Source organism: Harpia harpyja, chromosome 12 (assembly GCF_026419915.1).
Source record: "Harpia harpyja isolate bHarHar1 chromosome 12, bHarHar1 primary haplotype, whole genome shotgun sequence".
Classification (NCBI taxonomy): domain Eukaryota; kingdom Metazoa; phylum Chordata; class Aves; order Accipitriformes; family Accipitridae; genus Harpia; species Harpia harpyja.
The window spans coordinates 19,866,703-19,890,090 of NC_068951.1; the positions used below are offsets into that span (position 1 = coordinate 19,866,703).

Consider the following 23,388-nt stretch of genomic DNA (forward strand, 5'->3'; position numbering starts at 1 on the left):
AGCGTGAGAAGTGCTGCACCCAGCAGAATGACAGGAACATAAAGAAGGAAGGGGACCAATTTAAAAAATAGTTGAAAATGGAAGGACTGGGGGAAAATTAGGGTAAGAAAATGTGGGGATTGGCTGGAATCACAGAACTGAGTTTCAAGGCATGGAGCAAATTGCAGAAGAGACAGGATTTCTTGCAGTCTTTCTGAGGGAAGGACACGGTGGAGACCTGTTGGGGGGCATGCACCTACCTCACGGGCTGCGTCTGCCCTGCTCAACCTGCACAGTTGCAGCAGTCTCACCAGTATGGTCTGCGGGCCCTGCTGTACTGCTGAGGACTCTGGCATTAGTGTGCTGAAATTCAGGAACCCACATTTTTTTCTCAGCCCAACATGAGAGAAATATTATTTTTAATACTGTATAAGGCAAAAGGAGACATTACAGAGAGAGAGAGAGGCTAGAAGGAGTCACTGCTGTCTGCTTGGACAGATTTGTTTTGCACAGTGTTTTTTCTGTCTTGATTTAATGGTGAGTTGGCTCTTTCCAGCAACTAGGCAGGGGAGGAGGGACAGGAATATGTTCCCAGCTTTTGGCCAAGAGTGTCCCAGAGCGTCCCGAGCATGACCTCTTCAGTGTTTATTTTTCTTTCTCTACAACTGACCCAGATGCTGTGCCTTGAGACTCGGGCCCTCCTGGCCTGTTGAACATTTGCCCCTTCTGGTACAGCATGTGATGGTCCCGGGAATCAGGCTGGGAACAGTACCTGGAACTGTTTTTCTCTCCAGCAGACTGTTCTGTCCGTTTGCATTCCAGGAAATCAAAACCCGTGAGAAAAATCCTGGGAGAGCACTGCCACCCAGTGGGGATGGAGGCAGGGGTGCGACCAGTCGGGGGCACCGGTACCCCACTTCTGTACAGCAACAGTGAGAGGAAAAAGCCTTTCAGGCAGAACAGTAAACCACCCCAGAACAGAACAAAAGGGAAACTAGGTTTTGGTCATCTTTATTAGAAAACAGCTACAATGAATGTTCAGTGGAACCAGATTAGCGTTCATTTATATTTGCAGCCTGTGCAGTCTCTTTCTTGGGAATGACAGCAAGGTTTGCAAACCGAGATGGATTTTTTTGGTCACGCAGAACTGAAAAACTAACAAAGTGTCTTCAAGCAAGCAAACAAACAAACCAACCAGTTTTAACTTAATCTAATATGCCAATTGCTGGAAAAAAAGCACAGCTTTGGAGGAAACGACCTTACGTTTCACTGAAGTTACAAATATTTCATTCCAAAAAGCATCTTCTCTTATTCAGTAGTAGGTGCTGCAAATCCAACTTAACACAATAAATAGTCAAACAAACTTCAGGACCAGGCTGAGCCAGTTCAAGCACATTTCAGGGCAGATATAGCTGGGAAGTAAATTTCCCACCTACACATCATGTTTCTTTGCCCGTTTGGAGGTATTGTGTTGGCAGGAGTAAGCTACAGCTGGTCCCTTTGTTTTTCTGTGGAGGGAAGGAATTAAGATAATTTAAGGATGTACTGTACAGAGGAAATGCAAGGACTGAGCATATATACAGACACTCCCCAGAGGACCCCAGTGGCAGTATTTCCATCCATTGCTACCTGCAGCTAAAAAACATCATCATTGCAGTCTGTGCCACAGGGGCACGGAGGTATTGGGTTTCTTCGCAGTTCTCCTAGGGTCAGACAGAAACTGCCCCAGGCACAATCCTACGGATGTGCGTGTAAGACTTCCTGAGGGTAACGCTCCCGTGATGAGACACTCCCCGAGGCAGGACACACTCTTCTGTTAGCTTCTGAGTTTCAGGGTCCCAGCACAGCACTGTCGCAATGACTTCATTCTTTTCATCTCGACCCCCGGTGATAAACAGCTTGTTGTTGCAAGGAGAAATCCCACAACTGGCTCTCTCATGAGTGAACTGAGTCACCAGGCACCATGTGTCTTCCTGGGGGCTGTAGGAATAGAGTGCTTTCATTGCCCCACCTGGAGAGGAAATGCATATCAGTTTGCACTGACCATTCCTGTAAGAGATTTTAATTAAACCACCCACTTCAAGAAGGCTCCATTCCTCACATTCGTAAGAATGGTTTATGCCCCAAAGCTAAGAAAAAACAAGGTCACAGGATGCTTTATTGTTTTGAAAGCCAGATCCACAGAAGGCCACTTATTGTTCATAAGGCTGTGGAATTTAAGGCCAGAACAAACTGCTGTGGTCATGCAGTGTGACCACAGTGTACCCAGCAACAGACCTATCTCATACCTGCTGCTTCAGCTAAGGACACAACTTTAGAATAATACAGTCTTGTTTAAAAGAGCTTAGATCATGAAGGACTAGGTGTGGTAAGGTATCAGTATTAGAAATGGGTACATGATTTTTTCACTGACTCCTCTAACTTCAGTGTCCATCTGTCCATCAAGCCTCCTTCTTCCTGGAGCTGGCTGTTTTTAAAAGCCCCTTCCTTGTTTAGGGGTTTGTCAGACTGAACCAATGATCTTCTTATGGGTGTGCTAAACAGAGAGTGACCTTCAGTTTCTCCCAAATCTGCAGTCATTTTTGAAACCTTTTGTGCACCTTTTCCAATTTTGCAGGGTCCTTTTCTCTTGAAAAATGGTCAATACCTCAATACTCAAGAAAGGCTATGGAAAGATATTCCTTCCTGAGAGTACCAACAGCTAAATGGTTCTTATTCTGAAATTTGCACGGACTGGATGTGTCTTCTATAGCAGTTGTATAGAATAGGGGTGGGTAAACCTTGAAGCCGTGGTCTTATTGATGAGGTGCAACAGTGCCTGGGATCCTACCTGGTGGCAAAGTGAGTATTTATCTATTGTAGTTACAGTAAATGCTGGTTTTGACAATACTAGTCCAGTACTTGAGGGATGATCAGCTCATTGTGAGGTGACTTAAGTTTTATTTCCTAGTTGGAGCAGACTGAAAACATACATGTTGTTAGTTATAGTCATTCATCTGGCAGTTAGTAATTCGTTGGTCTGGGTAATTTGACTGCTTTGGATGCAGTAATCAAATGCTCTTTTATCTTTTAAACTTCAGTTGGGGCTGATTTCTATGTGATTGAACTAGATTTGTTTCTCAGATAGGTAAACAATAGGTTTACTGGTGGATGTTCCTGTCTGAAAGATGCTGAATGAATGTAACTGGAATATTGTGTCAGTTTTTATCGGGAGTTGTATCAGCAAGCCCGTAAGTCATGCCTTCTCTTTCTGTCTGTCATCCTGTACAAAAAGGGTGAGGTCAAACCCTGTGCTGAGGAGAAGCACGAGGTATTTACATACATACAAGGTGCATGCATATACATATATATATACACATATATGTGCACACACATGCAGATTATAAATCTCCCTTCAGAACACCATTTATTATTTGGTGATACTCTGGCTCTATGCCAGCCCTCAGCACCATATTGATTATCCAGCAAGTGAGAAACTTTCTGCACCAAGGCTGAGAGAGGGAGGGGGAACTTTTCAGAGCTCCTGTTTTGGAAACAAATGTTCCTCTTTACTTCTTTTGTTTTTTCCAGCACCATCTGGAGATGCAGGCTCCCTCCTCCCTCCACAGTTCAGCTCACCATTAAACTCTTGTTCTTCCATCTTTGCTTCCAGTTCTGACAATTGACTGAATTAACTCCAAGCACGATCTAGTGAAGAGGTCTGGGTCTTTGGATATCAGTGGCTGTGCTCCTGTGACCTGCTCCTAGTACTCATATCTCTACATAAATCCTGTATGCAGTGGGCTGTGTAATGCCCCTGGAGAGGTGAGGAGACATGATGTAGCCATGAGATCATGCCCTTGCCACTATGAACCCACCTTTGGATGGCTTAAATTTGTCTCTGGGCTAGCTCCAGCTTTCCAAGATACCTTCCATGCTAACAGGAAGTTTGACTTGGTGACTCCTTCACTACTGTTTGTGAATGTGCTGGATTCCCATCCCTCACTAAGCTCAATGCGAAGAGCCATCTGACCATTTGATGATACTCCATAGAGTTTGTGGGTAAAACTAACACAAAGAAACAAGCCCTGCTGTGTCTAGACAAGAAAGACCATTAATGCTTCACTTACCCACAACATAAATGTGATCACGGAAACTTGCGGCATTGATGCATTTGGCTTCTACTGGCATGGCAGCTTTCAGACTCCATGTGTTGGTGGCAGGGTCATAGCACTGAGTCTTGTCCGTTGCCAGCTTCCCATTGGGTCCTCCCCCAATCACATAGAGTTTCTTCTTGTAGCTTGCTGCTGCAAAGGAGCTCACATTGACCATGAGGGGAGCAGCCTGTGTGACCATAAAAAATCATTAGTAACCATCTGAAGTAGTCAGACTGATGCCTATGGGTGGGAGCCTGCTGAAGTTTAAGTCAGACATCCCTTTTAAGATGATCAGCAGGTTTCAGAAGATGACATTTCTAGGAATAAGGAAGAAGTATGTTTCGGCTTTTTCTTAAGACTGTAAAACCCTTAGTAAAAATATGCTCTGTTCAAATGCTGTTATTAAAATTACGTTATCAACAATTCAACAGCTAGGAAATGTCAGAAATGCCCAAAATCTCCTTTACATTCATATGTACATTGAAAAAACACAAGAAACTTGTTCATACTGATCTTTCTACTTGCAGCTGTGATTGTTATGATTCCTCCGCATTGCTTGATATCATCTAAAAACTGGGGCTTGTATCTGCCATTATGACGCCTAATCTCATTACTTTCATGGATTAATTGGCTGCCTAATACTCTTCTCTCATTGCTTGAAGTACAGTTAGTAGAACTGGTTTTTTTCATCCTCTTTACCTTGAAACCTGTACTTTCAACTTAAATGTATAAACGATACCATATATAATGCACAGGTTGATATACACATTATATATATATTATGTATCAAAGCAGTAGTTTTCAGCCTGTGCTCTGGTTCATGTATACTGTGTTCTTACTGATTTATGGACTACTAGCTTTAAAAGCCAACTAAGAAAAGGAACGTTAGGCACTAGATGTCTCACAGGCAATGACTGGCAGGCAATCCTGTGATTTTTACTTTCTGAAGGATATGCATTTCTATAGAAAAAAATATTTAGGGTTTTTACAGACCAGAAATACTGAAAAGAATTGTACTAGATCCTGTCTTGTTCATTTTTATGATTCAAAGCCCTAACATTTTCTGATTAAAATGTTCCAAATGAGTAAAATGTTACGTGATGCAGCATCTTACCTCTGACCAGCAGTTATGAAAGGGATCATATGCTTCCATGCTGTTGATTCTCTGCATGCCATCAAACCCACCAATGACATATACTTTGCCACCCAACACAGCCATTTTATGCCTCCATCGCCCAATATTTAGATACTCAATTTGTATCCATTTGTTGATGGAGGCGTTGTATTTCCAGACATCATGCTTTGTTTCTTTACCACCTGCAATGTACGTGACACATGTAAATATGATAGCATAGCTTGTATTTACTCAAAATCTCCAATATGTTTAAATCTAAAGATGTTCTCGCACAGTAGAAAATAAATCATTGGTACTTACTGTTAGCTTCTTAAATACCTACACCAATGGCCTGGCCTTGTTATACCAGAAGAAAATTTCTGGATTTAGTTTACTTAATAGTGAAGGAAACTGAATGATTTCTACAACCAAATATTCAGTAAAGATAAATCACTGTTCCTCACTTTACCAGACCACAACCACTTTCATTTTAATACCAAGTGAATGACCAACCACACACAGCATAGTGATATGCAGGAGATTTTTATGCACCACCAGGGCTTTGCAGAATGCTGCAAAGTGACAAATAAACAAATGTGATTTAAATAAGATAGTGCAGGATGCTGCAGCTGGTAATGCCAAATCCCTCGACAACAGGCCTGCACTGGGGAACTGCCGGTTTGTGCAGGGTAGATCCAGTCCACTAGCTTAGTGGTTCACATCATAAAACAAAAGACCTGACTCAGAACTCCTATCAACAGTATCCCTGCCTGACATCTTAGAAGTTTTACTATTTAGCCTTGGGACCATATGGCTGGGAGATCTCGTTTTCGTACCTCTCCTTCTGGTCTCTTTCTCTACTGACTTGGATTTGCTTCATATTTATAGATTAAAGATCAGAATTGGACCCTGCAATTTCATTCTAGGGCTGACTTGCAAGCAGATCTTTACTCCTGCTAAAGCAGAGAGCAGTGTTTTAAACAAGCACTTTTGTTTGCATATAATTTTTGGTGTAACCGCAATACGAATGGATCTAGTTAAGCCTGAAACCACATTTACAGACTGAGTAGCTTATTCCATCATCTGCAACCTGATTAAACATTTGCTTCACTGCTGAATATACTGAAAAGAGAATTCATATTCCATTGAGAAAGCGTCTGCCTTCATTGGTATTCTGTACTGCAGCCAGATCACTCCAAACTGATGGAGCTCATCTCTGGGCCAAATAGCAGATTGAATAGGAGATAATTAGCATGCTAGAAAGAGTCGTTTGTAATGCTTTTGTCTCAGTATTTTTCACATGTATGTGTTGAATTTTATTTGCACTCAAATAGCTGAAGTGGCTGAAGGGCCTGAATGCAGCATTCATGGTTACAATGGGGCTGAGAGACTGCAGGTGTTCCCCTTACCCTCCCTTGAAATTTCCCTTTTACATGAACTTGTTCTTTCCTGCACAGGCTGAAACTCTGGTAGGAGCCTGAGCTGAACCGGGTGGGTGAATTTGCTGCACATCACAGAGCAGGGAGAGATTTTGAGAGAACTGGAGGTTTATTTTGTTTCTGTTCTTTCTCTAGATCACAGTTCTTTCTAATTTGAGGAAAAATTGTAAATAAATTAGTAAAAGTAACAGAGTGGTGACTGATAATTCATGTCATTTTTAGTTACACTACAAATGTAGTGTTTCAGTCCATCCAGTCAAAGCATTTAAATTGTTCGGGGAAATGGTGATCTAAAAGTAGTCATAATCTTGTGCAAAGGACTTCCCTATTGTTCAGATGCCAAAAGAGCAGGGAAGGCTCCAGACCGTACCAAGATACCAAGGGAAATGAGCACATGGGAGGGGAGATCAAGTTAGGAAAGATGCAAGCCAAGTTAGAAAAGAACCAAGTCACAAGAGCTAAAAGAAAGGAAACAAGAGTAGAAGGACACGTAGGAGGAAGCAGATGTTTAATCGGGATTGAGACACTAATACTTTGGTTTAGCTGGAAAGAAACTACTAATGACTTTGGTCCACTCAGCCTTTTATTTGGGTGGGAAGGGTGAAAAGGAGATAGGAGAAAGGCTAAGAAGGAATGGTGAGAGGGAATCAAAGATACAAAATTAAGGAGAGAAGGAAAAAAGAGGACCTGTGAGAATAGCAGCAAGAGGAAAGCCAGGTTAGGCTCACCATAGCAGGGAAGGGGTTAGCCTGGTCTGGAAGTAGCCTGGATAGAGCATAAAAGAAAAGCAGAGAAGAGACACTGGAAAAGATGTCAGGAATAAAAGGAAGCAAAAAGCCTGTGACCGTGAAAAAAAGGAAACAGTAACAGATTAAAGGCAAATGGAGAAGAGACCTCTCAACTCAAGGGTGTGAAGGTGGGAGGGATGTTCCCTAGTTGGGGTGTTTGACTTAGGTTCCCCTCTACAGCTAACTTTTAACAGAGGGTCTGCGGCCAGAGTAAAAAGAAACTCCCTGTGATGGGCTGAAAGGAAAAACCTCCTTTATTTGTAACTAAGGAAGGAATAATCTAATTCTTATCCCAGGATAAAGATTTAATAAACTTTAAATTGGAATGAGGTAATAAAAATATGTGGATTCCCCAAAGAAAGAATGAAATGGAAGATATTTGAATACAGTCAGTGGACCACTATTCATACTTAAGGAAAGCATTCACACTTTAGCCCTCCCTCCTCCTTTCTACTCTCCTGTTTAAAGTGAGCATAGAATTTGGTGGATGATTGTGCAGGAAGAAGTATCCTGCCCATGGAGGCACTGCTTTCTAAGGTGGTCTGTAACGTGACAGCGATTAAAAGCTTGCTGTCACTTTTCCTCTGGAAAGCAGAATGAGATCATCAAACTTGTTTTTGACAGGCCATCAAAACCAGCTGTCAAACTGACTAGCAAGCTTGAGCTTAACCTTTTTGATTGTCAAAGTAAAAACTCTGTAGCTCCAGGATCAAACCCCTACATGCAGCTCAACTGTTTTTGGGTGGGAAGTTAAATATGCCTCCTGAAGCTGTCAGGATGAGGGCCTGCAAATGGGATGTTCAGACCCATGCTGTGTGTCTGGACCATTGGGTTTCATCTGGCTTTGACAGTTAATATTGCCGTTAGCAAGTGGGCATTTCTAGAGTCCTGTCTGATGGCTGTTGAAGTGCTCCTGAAAGTGCAGGTTTTAGGTAGCAGCCAAAGAGCTGTGACAGTTCCCTGCTGTTGTTCTTGACCGATTCTTGCAGAATGAGTTAGGTTCTGGCAGGATTTTGCTTATGCATGTGGACCTGCAAATGGACTTGTTACAAGAAGATGCTGGAGCAATTATTCTTCATTTTATGTTTGGTAAACTGTTCTCGGGGCCCTTCCGTGACCACAGTCACTGAGTGTTTAGGGTGCCACACACAAGTAGCTGTGCATATAGATTGATATTGTTTGAAAAGAAATCCTGTGCTAAAACCAGGGCTAGGCAGTGTCCTCACACATCCAGTGCTTCTCTGGAGCCTGTTAAGAGCCAAAGCGTTAGGAATACCCGTAGTGCTTAATTCTCCTAAAGCTGCCTCGAGATGCTCTCGATAAAAGCTGGAAATAATTGTGAGAACCCTCTGCTTCCCTCTTCCACTCCCAATGTCTTGTTCCTTACCTGATATGTAGACTTCATTTTTTAGCGTAATGCATGCGAACTCCACCCATTTTTTATTCTCATTCTCTGTCTCCTGCTCTGTGATTGGTAATTTTGCTACTTCCAGGCGGCTCCGCCTCAAAGGATCCAGGCAAGTCACTTCTGCTACAAACTTCTCATCTTTTGTACAGCCCCCTATGATCATAAACACCTCAGACTGGAACTCGTGCATCCTGGGCTTGGTTCTTTCTGTAATAATCTAAATACAAGCAAGACAGAGTGAGTACACAGGGCACTTATACCTACAATTACAGAAAGGTCTGGTGACCTTTTTTCTGATTACCTGTTTTACAAATCGAAACTGGCTTACATCAGCTGAACCAATTATCAAATGCTCTCTAAGCTGAAAGCCTGGAAATCATCCTAGAAGCATTCAGTAGAGGTTGCTGTATACTCCTTTCAGCAGGATTTCTCCAACACTGGACTTAATTGCTTTTGCCTACCCACTAGGATCCTTTCAGATCCTCTTGGAAATTCCCAGGGTGGCACCAAGAGCTACGAAGGTGAGCACTAGTGACAAGGCTGGGTGCTTGTGAGGCAGCTGAAAGGACAGGTTTTATTTGGGCTGACAGAGTGAGGGCAAGATAGGAGGGCCCCAAGGATTGCATATGCCGTGGGGAGCTTGGAGAGAGCAAGACTGCAGTTAGCACTAGCAGAAAATAAGTGCTCTCATTATTTGTCCTGAAGAGGTATGTGTCAAAGCAATAACAATTCTCAACTGTGTTTTTTTAAATTTGTTTCTTTCTTTATAAGACTTAATTTTAAGCCAAAATTAGAAGATTTACTTAAAGCCAGCATCAGGCTCAGAAGCATGGTTAGCTCTAATTTACTGCCTGTTGGCCCAGTTTATTGACCAGGTCTTTGTTTCAGGGATACTGGAAAAAGTCACTTCCCGGGTAGAGGTTCACCAGGAGCAAAGAATGCAGAGGGTGCTTGGAAACTTGTGTTCTGCTTGGAGGAAATACTTGCAAGCAAGTGGAAATGAGTGCATTAGCGTCCTGAGGTATGCTGGCTCTATGCTGAAGGTTAGAAGGAACAATCTTCTTTATCCTCCCCCACCCCCAATTTTTCATACTGGAAGAAATGCAGTGTAAAAGTCATGGGGAGCACATACATTTGTTCCTCTGCTTATGCTGTATCAGAGGGCATTTGTCAATTTGCAGACCCTCAAAGTCTGCTGGGAGAGGTCTGCACTCCTTTGCAGTAATTGCAATTGTTACCTTCTGCATGCCCCAGAGAAGCAGTCCGTGGACCCACAGGTTAAATGCTGTGACAGTAGGCAGCTTGCTTGCAGTTTTATTTCTCTTTCTACTTTTAACATGTTTCTATAAATTGGCATAGTTTACCTATACTAAAAAATATTCTTTACACAGACATAAATCTTTTATTTTTCCTATGTTTTGCAAATTATTAGGCTTTTTTTTTTTTTAAAACATCTGTCCCAGAACTTGCCAGCACTAAGAGTTCTGTTTTTAACCTGTCTGTCACCATTGCCAGGTGTCAGCCCGGGGGAGGATAGCTGGCAGGGCTGCCTCTGACAGCTGCCCCTTTGAAGATGAGTGTAATGAGTGTTCAGCCCTGAGCAACACTCCCTTTATCTATCCCGTGTGGACCTGACAGCACTGCTGAGTGGGGTAAGGCTTCCTTGAGGACTTCCCACCAGACTGGCTGGCACTGCCCCGGGTCGTTGTGTACTGTCTTACGCAGTCACCGGCACAAAGAACCCTTGGTCTCTCCACCCCTGCCAGTGACACATCCACTGTTAGCAATGGATCCACAACATGCTCCTGAGGCCTCCTGCCTTCCTCTGACTCTGACTGAGGAGGCACACATGTTTCCTCACATGCTCGCACACCTTTGCTCCTGTTGTGAAATCTGACCTCTGGTTGCTCTTCCCTCTTCCCCATATTTTGGGCCAGGAGATGTGACTGATACCTAACTTTCCAAAGAGGACAGGCAACTGAAGAACAGGAGATCCACCACAGCCTACCTTGGGCAGGCAGGACAGGACTCGACCAGATGTCGGGTTGAACCTGTCTCTTTGGGTGCAGGGACGCCTGCAAATGAGGAAGATAGGCAGACCTCTCCTCTGGGAAGAGACCGTCTTCTTCACGGGAGGTTCTCTCCTTCTGAAACTTTTCCCCCCATAAGTAACAGGTGGAGATGTTACATATTCAGATTTGAAAGAGCCATTACAGATTGTGGCACAGTTTAATGGGAAAATTATTCTTCCTTTCTTAGCGTTGAAATAATAGCTAAGAGGGTGAGGTGTCAGGAGTAACACCATTTTCCTTTTTACTACGGAAGTCACCTGGGGTCTTTGTTTAGCTGCGCACATGTGTGTACGAAGGGTCGAGCTCAGATATTCATAAACAGGAAGCTGTACACTTTGTTTTAAAACAACCTACCAAAAGCTTCTAAACTCTCTAAATCAGCAGGATAACTGGTGAGGCCCACCTTGACCTTTCAGTAGCACCAGTTAGTGAAACTTTAGTGTGAGCACCTTTTTGTGCTTCATGGTACTGCTCCTTCCAATGGGATTTTTGAGCAGAAGCATGAGACATTTAGAAAGAGCAGCAAATGCCTTCCTTTTTGACTCACCTCATTGCCTGACAGATGGTACATTCTTGCTTCCTGGAGCAAAGGAAAGACATCTGGACACTGTCTAATGAGTTGATCAGCTTCGACAGTCTCTACGAAATACCAGGGGTCCAAGAGGGGCAGCCGGACATTCTCCAGCACGTATGGCAGGAGAGGAAACCTTTCCGACTCCTTGTAACGGACCCAGTTCATTACAGTTTCAAACACCTGTGCTTCTTCTGTGACGTAGAGATCATCACTCTTCAGCGTGCTGCAGAGAATGTCGGCCGGCAGCTCCAGGAACTCCTCGTAGTTCAGGACCTGTGTGAAGTTCTGGATAATGTAATTCTGCACTTGTTGTTTCAGGCTGTGCAGGGAGTGGGCATCAGCCAGCCTCAGAATGCCAACGCAGTTCTCTGGCTGGAGGGCTTCGGTGAGAAAACTGGCACAAGCATCTACCATGCGAAGGAACTGTGGACACAAAAAACATGTATAAGCACAGAGCAGTTACTTGTAAGACTGTATCACAGGAGAGCTATGGAGCTTTGGGCCTGGGTCCCAACCAGCCACGTGCAGTACAGCAAAGAGCTGGGGGAGTCAAGAAATCAGTCATACAAGGACACGTATCTCCCAGAATCTGCAGTCTGCAATGAAAATTTCTTCCTCCCACTGTTTTTTCTCTTTCTGCATCCATATTGCTCCTTTTCCCTCTTGCGGAACACAGAAGACCTGTGACAGTCATGAATTTTATTTGTTTCACAAAAGTAAAGGGTTTTCTACCATTCCGCTTCCCTCCATGAGATCTCAAAGCACTAGCAATCATGGACTTACAAAGCACAGATAACATCCCCAGGCTTCAGATGTGCTTACCCTGCTTCATCTTGCATGTCAGCTCAGATCAACTAGAAGGGAGTCTGGTTTTGGCATGCAGGTGGCTCCACTGTCTGCATTTGTGCTCCCACCATCCAAACTCTGAACACATCTGAGGCCTTGCAAGGGTGGTGGAAAATGAGTGCTGAGGTCTGGGAGGTTTGGGCCAAAGTGCGGCCCCCCCAGAGGGTATGGGCATGCTGTCCTGTACTGGGGTATGTGGCAGGAAGAGACTGACCATCAGCAAATCTTTGAGTTGCCTGACAGCCAGGGTTGTCTGGCAAGTGTCTGTTGTGGGGAAGGCCTTCGGAGGTTTTAGTCACCTTTGTTTTCCTTGTCATCACCATTGGTTCAAAAAAACATAGATGCACGTTTTACACACAGAGTCTGCTTAATCAAAGAACTTTCCATGTTTGCATTCAATAGGGCATCACAACTACTCTCATTAATCTCCTTTACACAACAGCCCCACCTGAGGGTCCCAAATGTGCAGATCCCAGACCATGGATGTCTGCGGGGCATTTGCCATGAACTATGATGTGAGCTGGGTTGCTGGTGATTATTCAGGAACTGGGAACCAGTTTTGGGTAGAACTGATAAGTTACAGTGCTTCATCCTGAGCTTTCCGTCGCCTCTGTGATTTCAGATTATGAATAGGGCATCAGTATTTTGTGTTGGTTTTGCCACTGAGCAGTGCAAACAGCGACATAGAGAAAGATGGGTCAGAACTGATGCTATGCATTTCCGTCCATGCTTTTTGGGTCCTTTTTCCATCCAGCATCAGCAAGCAAACCATTTTAACTCATACTGTCCCGGTGGGGAAAGTTGTACAACAGTAATTTAGGGGCAAAGAGGAAGCGAAACATTTTTAAACACTGTAGTATGTAGATTTGTTTCAGTAATTAGAGTAGAATCTTCCAGACCCGGGGGTGTCATGTTGACACATTTAGACTGTTTACCAGAGCTGAGCGATCGCAGACACTGCGTACAGACTGCCTGGTTCCTGTTTTACATTTAGATGTGGTCAAGAGTTTAGAGAAATGCAACTGACTGATGAACAAGGGTACGCGAGGTCTCAGAATATGTTGCTGCCGTTGTGATATAAATATGGCAGCAGCATACTGTGGCACTGCGGCAGAGTTCAGCCGCTGCTCACTGCCTGCCACGCTCGCGTTGCCTGTTCTGTGGGCTAGCATAAGGCTAACACTTTGAACTCACCCGTGCATTTTCCCTGACGATCTGAAAGGACTTTGCCAACACCGGGTAGTCCTCAGACCTGAGGTAGGTTAAGCATTAGCCCTTTAAAAGTTGGCAGTAATGAGATGCAAAAAACCAAATCTGGGATTTGCCCAGGTCACTCATCAAGTCATCCACAAGTCTGGGAATAGACTCCACAATGACGTTCTCACCAGCCTACGGCCCAACCACTGTAGAGTGCTCTAATTATTTATACATGGCTTGTTAAGAGCGATACTCATGAGATGACACCAGAGGGTTTTCTCCCAGGCAGCACACACTGGTCTAACGGCCACGCAGGCACCACTAATCGCACTGGGTAGCTGTGCTTGTGGCCAGATGAATGCGGAATTGTGAGGTGTGGGTGTGAGAAATGGTCCCTGCCGAGGGCTTAACCAGAGAGGTCGGACCGCTCGGGAGTGTATCAAGGCAGGACTTCCCCTGGCTGCTGCTCCTCGTCTCTGTGCTGCACTGTCTCCCCACCACTCCCTTCATTTAGAGACAAAACTCCCTCCAAAATGCCCCCAAACTTGTTGGGCATGTTTCAGTCAGTCCCATGAGAGCTGGTGACTCAGGAAAGCACCCAGGAGGAAGACACCCCTGAGCCTCTGCTTCGTCTGCTCTGATTATTCTTGCAGAGCTCTAAATTTTCTTCTTTCCCTTCTGCGAGTACCCTTCCTAATGCCACCCCAGGCATTTTAAAAGTCCTGTTCCCTGGGAACAGTTTCTTCAATAACTGGGTCCTCCTAATACCCCTTTGAATCAAGGTTCTTGCTAAAGACATCCCATATGCTTGCTTGGCCTCCAGTTGGCCTTCTCTCTGAATAATAAAATTTATTCTCCCCATTTAAGTCCTTGCTTGTCTCAGCTTTGATTCAACTGTCTAGTGTAAGCAGTGCCAGCAGCCCTGCCTCCTGCTGTAACCCCCAGAAAGGGAAGGGAATGGTGGTTGAAAGGGCTCTTATTCATAATCCCTCTCTGTATGCAGCACACTTCGGGGTCAGATCCTGCACCCTGCAGCTGTGCTGCCCTCGGCCACCCACTCTGCCTGTGGCTGCAGGGGCAGCAGTAACACCTGTGTCCCAAGGGAGCCCCATGGCAGGGAGCCAGCCAGGCAGTGAAGGGGCACAGTGACCCTCTCAGGGTGGCTCTCCAGGGAGCTGAGAGCTTTCTGAGCCTGTGAACTGATCTCGGACTTGGAGCTGCCCAGAAGCCCTTCGTTAGCAAATTGCGCCTTCTTGGCTAGCATGGCTGGCACTGCACAGTAGCTGCGGTGTAACTAGCACTGTCCTGCGACAGCCACCCTGGCCGTTCACTGCTAAGTGGCTACAGGATGGTTTTCAGATAATTGGCAAGGTATTTTCCTTAGAGTGCCTTGTTCATGAAAAGTGGATTAACGTATGGAGAGGTGCTTTGGGAGTCTGTAAGGTCATCAGGCTGGTGGTGCTTCAGCCGTGCCCTGGGGGCAGAGCAGCCCTGCTCTGCTTAGAGTGAGGCAGCTCAGGGGCATCCTGACGTTTCCATGGTAGTGGTCAGCACAGCCCTTTGCGACAATACTCTTTCTTTTACATCTGCTCAGGAGCTTGCTTCCCTCCCACTGTGTCTTTGCTTCCACCAAAGCAGCTGACGTGGCCCCTCAGCCAAGCCATGCTGAGAAAGTGGGGTAATACAGGGGTTCCTGAGGGGGCAGGAGGGGTGTAGACAGGTCTGAAGTTTGTTGTTGAATTGCCGTGGGGGAAGCAGAGTGCTCTGCCACAGCCCTGAGAAGCAGATGAGATCTTGGCCCTACTGAGAGGTGAAAGAATGAGCTGCTCCACAGGCAGTGCAGGTGGCAGAGGGTGCTGGGCTGGATCCAGAGTCGGCACCAGCCTTGCAAGCATGGTGGCTGGGCAGCTGCCAGCCCAGACAGAGGAGGTGACTATTGATCTCATGTTGCAACTGTGCTCTAGGTGGAGAAAATTTGTCTGGGTCACTTCAGGGTGAGGCTTAGCTGTTCAGCAGCTCCCTGTTCCAAACCCTTCACCTGCTTGCTCCAGGGGGAAATCTCTGTACACAAAGCACACTGCGGCAGGGACTTCTGGTCTCTCTGAATAGCCTTCCACCTCTTCCCGCTGTCAGTTTTGGCTGCATTTGGTGAAAACTTATTGGAAGGGACTACGGGAAGGCATAATTATTTAAAACTTTCAAAAATAGTTTCTAGAGAAAAGTGGAGTATCTTTATTGGAATATCTAGAACTGCGCAAGTTATTTCTTTTTTGGTTGTCAAATCTGAGAGATTGAAAAGAGGCACTGCCAAAAATTGTTGCTAGTCAGATAAAAAAGTTCTATTTGGAATTTGGTTTTCTCACGTCATTAATTGGAAAGGAAAGAATTTCCCAAACAAAAATGTTACAATAAATTGCAGAATTAATCTTTTCAGCTGTTGATATATTGAAATGAAACATTTGCCTTTTTCAACTGTTTGTGTTTGTTCTTCGGCATAAATAGCAGAGACAAGCTGGCAGAACGCTAGTAGTTACTAAATCTTTTTTACACAAAACACGTTTTCAGCCAAAAACCTCACCTGTGTATAATGTGAGGCTTTAAGGCCTTATAAATCTTGATAGTATCTAAGACCGTTGCAATAAGACTTGGGATCACTGCTTTTTGTTGAACATTCCTCGTTTTCTAGGGTTTTGTAGTTTACTATTTTTGCTCATGGCACCCTCATGATTTTATCATTACTCTAACAGTGTTTGATAGTTTTCTTAAAGCACCAGCCTTGGGAATCAAATTTAATCTTAATATTAATGAAAAACAGGGAAAAGAAAGGAAAAAAGTTTATACTTTTGATGGTTCCAGAAAAAAAAAAATACCTGAGGAATGATCCTAAGCAAAAAAGGTTCAGAAGAAAACAAACAGAACACAGAAAAGCGTCCTGAAAACGAACCAAAAGTAACCTTTGAGTGCTACCAGTTTGCAGTATGGGTCTGCTGAAAATGTCAGTAAAGTTACTGCACTTCAGCCCCAGGCGACATTAAAGCTACACCACCTTTTCTGAGTTACCTTGGGGAGCACTTTGTGATAACTTTCCCTTCTCTCCCCACAGGAAGTACCAGCTCCCATTACCCCAAAGGCCACAGGTTCATTTCAGAGCAAAACCTCCCATGTAAGATTCAAAAATCAAGTTCATAATGAACCACGATGATTATGGAGTCAGGTGTTTCTTGCCTTCCTTAATGAAAAGACGCGACACACATACACACACTGGCACTTGGCAGGTTATGCTAGTTGCAATTTGTTAGCAATTTGCAGCTTGGTACCAGGGACTGCAATTTGGTAGACATCACAGGTGGTTTATAGGACACATGAATACCTCATGGACCAAAGGCTGAGTAACACTGCTCAAGTCTGACCGCTCACAAGTCCCAGGTCATGACTAAAACCCTTTACATCATGAGTGCTACAAAGGAGGATGCTAACTTTGGCTGGTGAGCCTCCATCTGAAGGCAATGGAGAGCGAGAGACAAAGTTAGCTTCCTGCTCTGGCTGGCCGTGCCAGACACTGCCCACTAACCCTTTTGGGCTGGAGGGTGACCGGCCTTCACAGGCTGACCTGAGCCTTGGGGAGCACTGTCCCAGCAACACAACCCTGCTGCCTGGCAGGCAGCACATGGGAGCAGCTCTTGAAAGCAGAGCCCTGCTTTTTGCCTGTTTGCCTGGCACCCAGCACAGCAGCATTCCAGTACATGGCTGTGACTGCCATTTTTTACCACAATGTAAGTAAATATGAGGCAAAATGCCTCCAGAATCCATGAAATCAGAGAAGTTTGCAGTGTATTAAGGAGGGTAGGACATGGTGTTGCCAGAGCAGCAAGACTGGATCAGTGCATTTGAGTTATCTGTACCTGAAAGAGGCTGGCGGCTTCTAAGACTTTCTGTACATTTTGCTTTGTGATGAGCATCTTGCTGGTGTAGGTGTAGTCCAAGAGTATATTCATGGTTTCTGCATCAACTCCTTTAAGTATGATCTTCTCTTCATATTTCTCTCTTAAATCATTGCAGAACATGGCCCTGAAAAGAAAGCCATTTATCTTTTGCTGCATCCCAGCCAGGATGAGGCGTTCTGAAAACATTTGGTTATATAGATTTCAACACAGAATACTCAAATTGCTTCATATTTTATGCAATGAGTCCTGTAGCAAAGTAACAAGGAAAATCCTTTTGTTGCTTTCATACCTCTTTACTCGTGAGTTTGATAAGGCATACACACATGATGGATACCCCAGGGCTGGACTCTACAGTAGACCTGGAGCTCCATGGAGGCAAAAGGCAGCTGGGACCTTCCATGAGTAGTGATCTGTGTCTGGACTGATGCTGCAGAGCAGTTGTGATGTCTCATCTGCTGGCCTCTTACAGATTCTTACCCTTTCTGTTTCTAGTACAGGCCCAGCTCATTAAGCCCAAACCTCCAAGCCGCTGGCATTCTCCGTACTTTGTTAACACTTAGCACATGTACTTTATAACCCTTGGCAAGGTCAATACCCCTGTGCTTCCAAGCTGCAGAATGCTGCTTAGACTGAACCCTGAGGGCCAGACTAGATCGACATGTCTGATTGATAGCCTCACCTCTAAGCTTCCCAACGTATCTTTGACCCCATTAATACCAGAGATGGGCCAGGAGAGAATGGCTTATGGATTTTCTTCTAATTAAGAGACTGACATTTCCTCTGCTAAGGTAGGAGCTTCTGGTAGGATTGTAGAGTTGGTACCTCTTGGCTAGAGAAGTACTTGAATAATCATGAATTGGAACTACCGTTAGCCAGAAAGCACAGTGATTTCATGTATGTTGATACCACCTCTTCTTTGGTGGATAATACTGCATTCAAGAGGCAACTGCCACACACACACCTTTGGCACTAGTCAGATACTTAATGTGAGATATAAATCAGAAATTTCTTTAAAAGCTATTTAAATTCACTTTGCATTGTGATAGCTGCAAGGCAAGCACACACATCTTCATCTTCATTTTCAATTCATAGTTTTAAGTATTTCTTCCAGTGCTTTTGCTTTCATTTAGAAGTTTGATCAGCCCCATCTTGTTCACTGCATTCAGAGAGCAAGATTTCACATCATTTGGAATCTGGCTCAACACATTAGAAGTATGTGAGTCCACTTGTAACTGCATTGGTGAAAAACATGTGCAGATCTAAAGTGTAATTAGAAGTGCTCTTTACCCTGCATACCAAGCCCTTCTTTATTAGTCATGTATGATGTTGACAGGATAGTGCAACCTGGGAAGTGGCTAGAGGTCCAAAGTCTTAAGCCACACTTTTCTTGTAAAAGCAGTGCCAGAATAAAGCTGTGTGATTGACACATCTTACTGGAACCAAGATGTAAACAGTTTTTATTGCAAAGGAGTGAGGCATGGTGAATGGCAAATGGATGGAAGATACCAGTTGCTCGTTGCTCTACGAGCTACCTGTTCCTTGCCTCAGCAGAGATTTTATAGCATGAGAGAGCTGGTGTTAGTTATCTCAGTGTATAAAACTGCCTTTTGGATAAAGAGACCTAACTTTTGAGCAGGAAACTTGGGCAGAGAAGTTACTTGTCAGAAAAGATGTTCAGCCAAAACTCTTATTTTCCCTTCACTCGTCTCAGCTCATTAGAAGCTTTTCATTCATTGCTCTGCTCCATGGTCCACTTTCTGCTGCCACCGAAATCAGAGTATTTGAAAAGCATTAAGACAAAATGCTCCTTAACTTCAGTGAGCACAAGACTGGGATTCTCCTTAGCTTCTCTCCCTTTTGGCAGTGTCAAATGTTGTACATCTGGGGCATGCAGGCAGGTGGCCATTTGAAAACAACAGTCTTCAGTACCCACTTCTCCCTGGGAATGGGGTTTCAACACAGAGAGGGAGGTTTGTACAAAACAGCCGTTTCAATTGCACGGGATTGATAGGTGCCGAATGCTTCATCTGAATGAGAAATAGGCTGTTGTAGGATGCAGGTGTTGTCTGCTCTTGTTCCTTTTATCTCTTAAACTGGTGACTCCAGTTGTGTATTTAACCATCCCTGTCGTGGAGGTGAGAGCTCTCACTTCCATCCTGCAAAGCCAGATTGTTTGATGGAGGCCAGTTAGAGCTACCCAGCATTACACTGTTGCAAGGCTGCTCAGAGACCAGCCTTGGGATTCTGGTGGAGGCTTTGCACGGGATCTTGTCAAAGTGTTTTCACATATCTGTCTCCTAATCTGTGAAACTGCGTTAGAGCTGCCATCCACTCCCGATCTTGTAGGGTATGGATTCATGTAACATGGCTTGCAGAAATCACACATCTGAGACACCGTGCTCTCCCACCAGTACTCCTCTCTAAAAGGTGGCAGGGCTGAATAGGGCAGTACTATCCAGGAGAGCTGACTCCTGTAGTGGTCTTCCTTCTGCTCAGACGGAGTGGAACTCGTTCCCACCCTGTGTGCCGACCAGGGGGAACACCCTGACACCACTCAGGACTGATCAGGCTGAGCTTCTCTCCTGGGGATTAAAATGCTGCTTCTGAACCTTTCTGTACTTACCCAGAGAGGTGTGTGATTATTTTCTCTGGGGCTCTAAATCCTTCAGATGTGGCTACTAATTTCGTTGTCTGTTTTCCTGGTTCCTGTCCCTGTGTAATTCTGAATTAAGCCTTTGAACCAACATTTACTCTAAGAAACGCATATCTGAAGTGAGGGCCCAGGGCCAAATTTAGATACCTAAAAATGGGTAAATTTAGAAACACCAGGGAGAAATCTCAATGGAATAAATGAGGGGTTGCAGTTTGTGAAGCACTTTTTAAGCACTCACCCACACTGGTGTGCTTGTTCTTGGAGTTATGAACCTGACTTCAACCAACCATGCTGGAGTTTGAGGATGCTCTGGAAAATATTGCTTCAACCTCTCCCAGCCCCATTCTCCCACTACCTTGGGCAGTGCAGGAGTAAAGAACTAGTGCTCCACCTTGGTCAGCTTGTATTTCTGTTCTCTGCTTTGTTACCTTCATCCAGGTAATTGGAGAGTTAATGCTTTTATGTCTACAGATGCAGGATGTGTCAGAAGTACTAGTCTATCTACTCTCAAGCAGTGCTGAAGGACAGACTAGAAGTTGTTAACTTTGTTTAACTGTGTTTAAGTCAGCTGCTATGGATTGCTTGCATTATGGCACCCAGTGTTCAGGAAGGGGGTTGTGTAACATGCTGTTGCAGGGGAATGAAGACCATGACTCACAGGGTCCCTTTGCTTTGCTCATGTGCATGGGTGTTAGAGGCCCTTTAATAGCATGGAAAGTACTCACAGGCATAGTGTGATTTCAGAATTTGTTCTGTCTTTGGGCCTATGCAGCTTCTAGTGAATTATGGCAAGATGAAACAAGCCGCCTTTTGAGTAGGAGAACTAATGAAGCTCAGTTCCCTGCAGACTTGTGTCCTCCTTTCCCTCTTCACAGTAACCTCAGCTTCCCCCTCCTGAGCCCTCCATTCTCTCTCGTTATTCCTCTCACACACATTTCGCCATCCGTCTCAGGACACTCAGCTCTGTGTTGACTGCCTGTGTCCAGCTGAGCAAGGGCAGCGCATGCTTTGGCTGGTTCTGGGCACTGCGTGTGTTGGCTGGCCAGGAGGCGCTGCTCATTACCTAGCTGACCACCGTGGGGTCCCAGTCCCGGCATCTCTCCTCTGCCTAGCTACTGATTGCCATTAAACTTGTGGGAACTTCAGTTTTGAGACTTCCAGCCTCTGCCAAATGTGACTGAAACTAACCCAAAGACTCATGATAAGAGGCACGGACAGACAGGCAGACAGTGTGATATAATAAATCTCAACCCTGTGGGAAGCCAGGCCAGCCACAAGCACCCAGGGGGGCAGACCCTATGCACATGTGCAATTGCCTTGGGATGAGATGACCTCCAGCCAGGTATTCCCCTTCCTTCAAAGGGACAGGCTGTAGCTCAGGGCTCAGTGGAAAACCGGCCAACAGTAGTTGTCAGTAAACTGTCTTGCCTGTTTTCAGCTGTTGAAGTCCCTTCTGATTGCAGCACCTTTCCTCATAGCAGAAGAGGAATTGTTTTTTTGTCAAAGTATCATTATGGTAATTCTGATTTTAACTTGTGCATCTGCTCTCCTTCCTGCACATAATGCTGGTAAGAACTATTTGGGCATCTCTCTCATCTATGCTTTTATTTGCACATTTTCACATATGTGATATGTATAGTCTATCTGTAGAAATAATACTTATCTCCGTATATTCACAGACACAATCTCTATTATGAGATGATAAAAGCAGAACTCTTCTTCCAGGCACTACCAGCAAAGCTTACTAGACTCTATTAAAATTATCTGTCTGCCTCTGTCACAAGTGGTCACAGGTTCTTTTTTCTCATGTTTCCTCTGTAGCTATTCAGTCATCTGACCACTTTAGCAGTAAAAAAAGAAAGAAAAAAATCCCAGCCATGCAAATGTGATTGTCTAAACGATAATGGAAAATCTGTGTTAAAACTGATACCGAGTTCCTCCGTGTGACTAAAATTTGTTCTTGCTGGTCAGTAGTCTCAGATAGACAATCTACTGTAGTACTGAAAGAATCAAAAACTCAAGAGGACCAGAAGGAGGGGGTGAAATGGTAAAACTGCTTTCAAGGAGGTATTTCCCATTGCAATTGATTTTTGGTAACCCTAGGAAAGATGGAAAATTCCTTCTCTTTCCTCCTCAACAATTTTATGCAATATATATTTTTACCACAGAATGGTAATGGGAAAAATTACTAAGTTCCACAAACCTACTCCTATCTCAATAAAAATACCATGTGATCTGAATGAATATTCCTCTTTGCCTGAATCGCAAAGGGACAATACAAGGGACTACAGATATTTGGTTAAAAAAACATTTTCTCATCCACTTGTCGCCAACCATTCTCCATTCTCTGCATGCCTCCAGTGGACTTGCTGAGTGCTGGTATCAGAACTCCAGCAAATCCACAACTTGTCACCTGCCTTATTTAAGTCTCCAACTTTAAAAAAAAAGAGCTGAAAGGTGTCAGGAATTACAGACTCACTGCAAATTTGCAGAGTTTAGCACCCAGTTTACACTCCTTGGAGATCTACAGTTCAAGCCTAAGAAGCAAAGTAAGTTTATTGGTTTTGTTTCTTACATGCCTTACCTGAAATAATTGCTTGCTGCAGCAAGGACCACTCGGTGACAGGAGAATTCCCTGCTGTCCACGCACAGGATGACATCTGTAAGGGAATTTTCAAGCCGAAGGTTCTCTAGGCCATTCTGGAGCACCAGAGAGAGACCCGTATCATCAAACTTGACCTTTTCACCACTCGAGACTTCCACCAGGTCCCCCATTTTCATCGAACACTCATTGTCCAAAGAGATCTCGGGCTCCTCAGAGCTCTTCTCCAGCGTGTCCCCCATTTTCTGGCCAGCACTGTCTCATTCTGTTGGTGCTTCAATCTGAAAAGAGCTCCTAAACTTCAGACGAGTCACACTGCAGAAATTGGGCGGATTTCCTGTCCAGAGGTCTCTGCTTATCTATAGCTGTCACACACACATAACAGGAAGCCTTGCACTTTCTCATCCTGTTAACACAAACAAAGGCTGGGGTTTTTTTGGTGAATTTCAGGCAGTATCAACGTGTTTAGAAAGGACTTAAGATGCCTCTGGATGTGAGAAGATTACAAGTGACAGGGAAGGCCTGCTTCCCACCCTCAAGCCAGTCCCTCACTGTTATCCGGATCTGCTGGTGGCAGTGATAGGTGCACCATATGGCTATCGAGTCACTCCTGGCAGACTGGGCTGCTAAGGGGAA

General features: G+C 44.6%; 1 protein-coding gene across 1 annotated transcript; it reads right to left on the minus strand.

Moving 5' to 3' along the window:
- Window positions 1-974: 974 nt before the first annotated feature.
- On the minus strand, window positions 975-23,052 carry KLHL6 (kelch like family member 6). Its single transcript, XM_052804987.1, has 7 exons — window positions 22,735-23,052; window positions 17,456-17,621; window positions 11,484-11,933; window positions 8,844-9,081; window positions 5,230-5,432; window positions 4,089-4,302; window positions 975-1,990 (listed from the first exon to the last, which is right to left on the minus strand). Exons 1-7 carry the CDS (start codon window positions 22,992-22,994, stop codon window positions 1,689-1,691), a joined length of 1,833 nt encoding a protein of 610 aa, XP_052660947.1. The 5' UTR covers window positions 22,995-23,052; the 3' UTR covers window positions 975-1,688.
- Window positions 23,053-23,388: the final 336 nt, after the last annotated feature.